Here is a 6,668-nt window from a genome sequence, read left to right on the forward strand (position 1 = left end):
TAGCAGCAATCAAGAACCTCCCAGGAAGGCCTAGCTAGCATGGTGGCACAGGCCTTTAATTCCAGCACGTAGGAGACAGAGGAAAGTGGATCTCTGTGAGTTTGAGGTCAACCTGGAGTTCGTAGTGAGTTCCAGAATACTCAGGACCATGAAATGAAACTCTGTCTCAAAATATAACCATACCAAACCAAACCAAACCAAACCAAACCAAACCAAACCAAGACCCTCCCAGAGAGGAACCATAGCACGAGGTTGGCTTCACGTGGAGGACTCCAGACTGCGCATGCGTCTCTCTCGAGCTCTTGTTCTGCAAGTGAGCCAGTGCGTGGGTGTGGGCATACAGTTTCCTACCAGGCGCCAGTGTCTTCTGGTGTCCACAGGTCGTGTTTGAGAAAATGAGCAAATATGCCTCACTGCAGAGGGCTAAGCTACATCTGGATTTCATCCACGCAAACTCGTGAGTCCAGGAGGGGTCGGAATGGGGTAGTTTTTCATATTCAATTGGAAAACAAAAGCCTAATGAACTTAGTAGGACAGATTTAAGAATGTATTTATACTGCGTGTAGTTCTTTCAGGGAAAGTAATAACGCTATTCCAGGGGACTGAATCGTTCAGTTAAAACCAAGTGGAAAGATGGCCCCACCTTTATCACTTAATAAGTCTATTTAAATGTTGGCCAGCAGATTAGAACCACCTACCCATCCTTTCTGTTCTTGTTCCAATGCTCTGGAAGACACTGTAAATACTCATGTTGCTTTACAGAGTAGTTCCCGTCTGTGGACAATAATCGGCTAGTTTCTCTTTTCTGCCAGGGTCAGATTTCTTTGGCACCCTCTTACTAACTGCTAATTGAAACGGTACAGTCTGGCTAGAGAGATGACTCAGCAGTTGGGAGGACCAGCAGCGTCTCTAGAGGACCTGGGTTCAATCTAAAGCCTCCACTGGACGGCACCCAACCCTCTGTAACTCCAAACACCACCTTCTGACCTACCGAAGCACCAGGCATGCACCAAAACACCTTTACACACAAAATGAAACATTGGAAAGAAATAGTACAGTCCATTCTTAACTATGGCTATTGACAGCTTCCCCAAGTGCATGTTTAGACATTGGGGTGCTATGGAACTACAGATGAAGATATAAGCCTGTATATGTTGCTATATCTTTAGCTCCTCCAATGCATGTGCCTGCCATATAGTTGATGAAGTAGCTAGGGAACAATAATGTAGACTAGTTACAACCACACACTACGATGAAATGGAGCAAAGCAAGGTCATGATGTGACTTAGATTGGTTCCCTACTTAGGTTACGGTTAACTTACTCCTGGGACTTTCCAATCATTATTTTCTGGAGTGAAACTAAGGGTAATAAAAACCCAGAGAGAGCCAAACCATGGGTGAGGGAAGGCTACTGTAGTCAGATTGCAGGCACAAGAGACTGTGTTTTTTTTTTTTTTTTTTTTTTTTTTTTTTGTGTTATTTGTCACTTCAAGTTCGGCACAGGGCCGCAGAGAGTGTTATGCAATTCATATGGGGTGATTGGTGTTTAGAAATTACTTAGTCATTTGTATTTCCTGAAAGTACTGACTGATATGATGGATGGAACATGTTTGAATCACAGGGATGGAGGTATTGAGAAAGCCCGGAAGGGCGGCCATGTTGTGTAGGACAATCTGCGTGCTTCTAAGGTAGCAGAGAGTAGGTGATATCAAGCAGATATTTATCTGCTGTGGAGAATGGGTCCAGTAGCTTAAGGACGAATGAAACAGTTTGGAGTGAGTTCAAGAAGAAGTGTGAGCCAGAGCTACAGAGACAGAATTTTATGGCGGAGGAGCCCCCCACCTTCGTTGTGTACAGTTTGTGGCTGTTGTTGTAAGTCCCAGCTTCACTTTCTTACACCCTACCCTGAGATACCAATGACCGCAGCTAAGTTTTCAGCTGGTGACAGAATGACACATACAATGACAGCACGATGCCACCCAAATTCTGCAACAGACTGGTGGCATCTTCTCAACTCCCTGGTAAATCTCCATCCATAAACACGGGAGTAAAATATTTTTGCTTGCTTTTTGAAATAAAATTTGGCTGTGGAACTCAGAGTGGTCTCAAACTTGAAATCCTCCTGACGCAGGCTCTCAAGTTCTGGGATTTCTATACTCAATATCTAGTCTACACACCCTAGGGCCAACACATGCAACTCTTCTTTTCATCCTTGCTGCCGTTGCCTTCGGCCCAAGCCGCATCATCTCTCATCTGCACCACCCCCACATAACCTCCTAACTGGTGCTGTGCTTCCAACCCCTAGCTCCTCCTAGGCCTGTGCTTTCTAAACTTCCAGGCTAGGCTTTTGAAAAGTGAACTGGAGAGAAAGGCCGTTCATGAGAACATACTTTGGTGCTAGCCACTTGCATGAAGGCTTGTACAAACCCTTCTCTGCTGCAGCAGGAATTCCCTATGACCTCCCCCCCCCCCAGACATATCGCCATTTTAGCCAGGTCTCTGTATCCTTCAAAGGTCTAGTGTGGTCTCTGTCACTCTTTTCTGTTTTGAAATCTTTGCCTGTCTGGAGAGTTTCCACTCTGGCCCTTCAAAGCATAGAGTTCTCATCTTCCGGGGTAAGATGAGGTGTCACAGGTGAGGAGTGTCTTTGGTGACCATCTGCCTCTCCCTTGCAGGCACTCTTTGCCATCACTACTGTGAAGGTAGCCCTGCCCAAGGTCTGGAAGGCTGGCTTTGTGTTCATGTGCTTACCTGTGTGTTCTCTGTGTACCCCATGACCTCCGTCTAGATCATGACTTGAATTCCAAAAAGGTTCTATGGAGGAACATGTCAATCACTTATAAAATTCTCTTGAATGAACTAGCACAGAAATTCTCATGGCAGTTTGGGTCGGAAATTTTACACTTTGAACAGCCAGTGACATAGTGTAGTATTATAATATTTGCCTGGAATTACTGTGTTTTCCTGTCAGGTTGGTTATATGCTAAATTTTAACTCCCAAGATACTATAAATAGCCAGGTGGTGGTGGCACATGCCTTTAACCTCAGCATTCAGGAGGCAGAAGCAGGTGCATCTCTGAGTTCAAGGCCATCCTGTTCTACAGATTGAGCTCTGGCACAGCCAGGGCTACACAGAAAAACCCAGTCTCAGAAAATCTATATCTATGTATCTCCCTATATATGTTTAAATATATAAATATATATCTATATATATTTATAATTTGTACTTGTGTCTTTTATTTGTCCAGGGAGGTCAGAAAAGAATATCAGACCCCTTAAAACTAGAATTACTGGCACTTATAGCAGCCAGTGTGGGTGTGGGGAACCAAATCTACACATAAAGAGAAACTTGCAAGCTGGGTTTCCCCTGATGTGCTAATGTTGCTGTGTGAAATGTCCACGCCGGGAAATGCAAAGCAAACTCCTTATCCTGAAGGGAGCCTGAGTTTACCCACAGATCACCCTTTAGCCCTCCAAGTGCTGGAAGAACATTTGCCTGTATCTTATACCTTACTCTGCTTCCACACCTGCCTCACCTTTCTCATCTCCTTTTCTTTCCCTATTAGCACAACTCACAGTTTCCTCTTTGGAGCACTGGCTGAGCTGCTGGACAATGCAAGGTAAGCTTTTTGTGAACAAAGATGGAGGGAATTTCAAGAAACAAATATAATCAAACAAATGTTTGAAATCAGTTTATGTTTGAGCCCTGGTTCCAGTGGCGTGAGGACATTATGAGTGTGAGGTGCTGATTTGGAAGGTTCCGCTGGTCACTGCAGCACCCATAGTCTATGCTGTTGTGAAGACAAGGTCTTGTTATGCAGTCCAGGCTTCCCCAAGCTTCCTGTAGAGTCCAGATTGGCTTCAAATTCATGATTTTCTTGTCTCAGTGTTGGGATTGTGGAAACAGACCAGGAAACCTAGCTCAGGCCTCCATTTTCTCAGCTTAGTTGAATACTGACTTGATTATATTTCTTTTTTTTTGACTTGATTATATTTCTATTCTTCTGTTAAAAGAAAAATCGCTTTCACCTTCTCTGTGGCAAAGTCTATGCAAGACACAGCCTAATGTTGTCAGATGGAGATTCTTAATGGGGTAGCTAAATTCCCTGTCACTAGCTGATAACATATCAGCTTCTTGAGTTTTGTCTCTCATTTCGAAACTTAGAAATAAGATGGTCTTTCCGAGAGCACACACAGAGAGCAGTAATTAGCCAGCTACCTGGGAATTCCTCCCAGCACCAAAGGGGGAAATCTGCTAGCACTTTTTTTTTTCTCTCTCTCTGTGTAAGGCAGAAAGCAAAATAAGAAAATAACAAGCTGTTCTTCAGACAAGGGGCACTGAATTCAAGTCAGGAGCTATGAGGGATGGGGCCAGGACCAACAATCACCACGGTTGGCTTCTCTGTAGTTTCTCGTGGCTGATGCCCCTACAAGAAGACCCCACCCCACTAGATTCTGACTGAAAACAGTTCAGAGTTGCCTCGGTGAACCTCTAACACCATGGTGTGGCTACTTCCATCCCATGTCTGAAAGTTTGCAGAGTCTAGAAAGAAAAGGAAGATAAGAAGGTCCAAGTAGCAATAGGCAGCTGGCCAGGGGTGCAGGGAACTTGTTCAGTAATAGGACTTGCCTTGCGAGCAAGAGGATTCCAGAGTCCACATAACAATGCCTGGTTCCCAGGTGCGGTTGTAATTCCCATGCTAAAGAGGAGAAGGAAACAGCAGGATTCCTCCAGTCTAGCCTAACTGGTGATAAGTTTTTTTTCTTGAAAGAGATGTATATTGTTGATGAAGATGGCATCTGAGGTTTCCTCCAAACTTCACTTGCCCGAACACATGTAACATGCGCTTGCACACCCACCATGCACCACATGTGGACATGCACAATCTCTCTCTCTCTCTCTGAGAAGAAGCAAGAGAAGGGAGACTATAATTAAAAAGAAAAGTCCAGGTCATCTACTTTTCTTTGAAGTAGTGGGGGAAATGGCACCCTTTAGATCCCATTCCTCTGGGGATCAGTGGATAAAGAACAGTGGTGGCAAGTATCTTCTAGGGGCTGGCTGTTCCTTCAGTCTTGCTTTATTCCCTTCTGCCTCAGACATCCCACACTGGCCTTTTCCCCCTGGCTTTGGCAGACACTGCTTGCTTAGATGCTGTATTTTTCCATCAAAAGAAAATATACTTTTAACATTTTATTTACGATTCCCCGTCAGCCTTCTGAAGGTTTTTGTATGCTTCCCTGTTAATCTAATAAATTATTTTACATTATGTTCAAGATGTCGGTGATTTCCTGTGTGTGTAAAGAGTAGGATTTACGTATCATAAAAGAATATTGTATAAGGAGGGAGGAAGGGCAGTAACATAGGAAGGGACTTCTGGAGATGTCCTAGTGCAATGATGATCCAAAGAGGACATCTGCAGAGGCAGAAACTATATAAAATACCTAGCGGGCTTCCTCTATAAACAAAACTGTTTCTTTAAAGTCTTCCATTTCTGCTGGGAGACTCAGTGGTAGAATATTTGTTCTCATGTGCCTGGCCCTGTATTAGATATTTAACACACAAAAAGGCAACACCAAACAATAAACCCAGCAAACATTTGACTTCAGGACCGTGGCATTTACTGAGTACCTAATGTGTCCATGGTTCTTAGTAAAAGGCACAATGGTATAGTGGAAACATTGGTACCTGCATACCGGATTGTAATCAAGGAATAGCAGAGACTTTTCAAAACTCAGTATCCCATTCAGTGTGTGTTTCATGGGTAGGAAATCCCTAAGAAAGGGTAGGGATTCTTGCAGAATTTCTATATAACAGGACCTTTAAAGTATGTTTAGCTCCAGGAAAAAGCAACCGCAGCTCTCCACCAGGCTAGCAGAGTGAAGGCAGTGTGCTGCCTCCCAGCTTATTTGGTGTGGTTTGTGGTTTGAGACTGATGGATATTTCGGGAGGAACATGGGTTTTCCATCACTAGTTTTACCAGCTACAGTACTCAGTCTCCTCTGTGACTGTGTGAGTAGACAAGAGCATCTGCACAGGTGTCCCAGCCCCCTCCTTCCTCACAGACTCTCTCTTCCTCAGCACGCATTCTCCCTCATCAGCCAAGACCTCATGGTCTGTGTCTCTTCTCTCCCTCCCAATACGGAAGCCAGAATCTTGGGGCCCTTCCTCCTTTGCTTTATGGTTTTTTTTTTTACTTCTATAAATATAAGAAATAGCTATGTATTTTAAAAAATGAGAAAATAAGGGAAAAAAGAAAGAGCAGGAAAATCACTGGTAATTGCATCTCATAGAGCAGGAATCAGAACACTTCTCTGTGAAAGGTCAGAAAATAAATCTGTTTGTCTCTGAAGGCTGTCCAGCCTCCGCTGAAATGACTGTTCCGCCAACGTAGGGCTAAGAAAACCATAGCCAGTACTAATATGAACAAGTACGATTGTGTTCTAATAAAGCTTTATTTCTAAGACAGTTGGTGAGTCAGACTTTATCCGTAGTCAATAGTTTGCCTACTTGCAGTCTAGAGAAATCCTTTATTAACTTTTTGAGGGATGGGTAAAGTATTTTCCCAGTACATATGGAGCCTGGGGCTCCACCTCCACCATTGCAAAGGAACTCATTTCCTTTGTACATGTATGTATATATATATATATATATATATATAAATATGGTC

The 6,668-nt window shown here is 43.6% G+C and overlaps 1 protein-coding gene across 1 annotated transcript in view; it reads left to right on the forward strand.

Moving 5' to 3' along the window:
• The first annotated feature begins 283 nt into the window (after window positions 1–283).
• The window catches only part of Morc1 (MORC family CW-type zinc finger 1), a 147,331-nt gene continuing 140,946 nt past the window's right edge, over window positions 284–6,668 (forward strand). The window contains exons 1-3 of the mRNA XM_050149095.1: window positions 284–313; window positions 381–457; window positions 3,567–3,620. Coding sequence (XP_050005052.1) covers window positions 284–313; window positions 381–457; window positions 3,567–3,620 — 161 coding nt within the window. The remainder of the gene's footprint in view (window positions 314–380; window positions 458–3,566; window positions 3,621–6,668) is intronic.

Source organism: Alexandromys fortis, unplaced genomic scaffold (genome assembly GCF_014885135.2).
Source record: "Alexandromys fortis isolate MF-2015 unplaced genomic scaffold, M_Fortis_MF-2015_v1.1 scaffold_4, whole genome shotgun sequence".
Classification (NCBI taxonomy): Eukaryota; Metazoa; Chordata; class Mammalia; order Rodentia; family Cricetidae; genus Alexandromys; species Alexandromys fortis.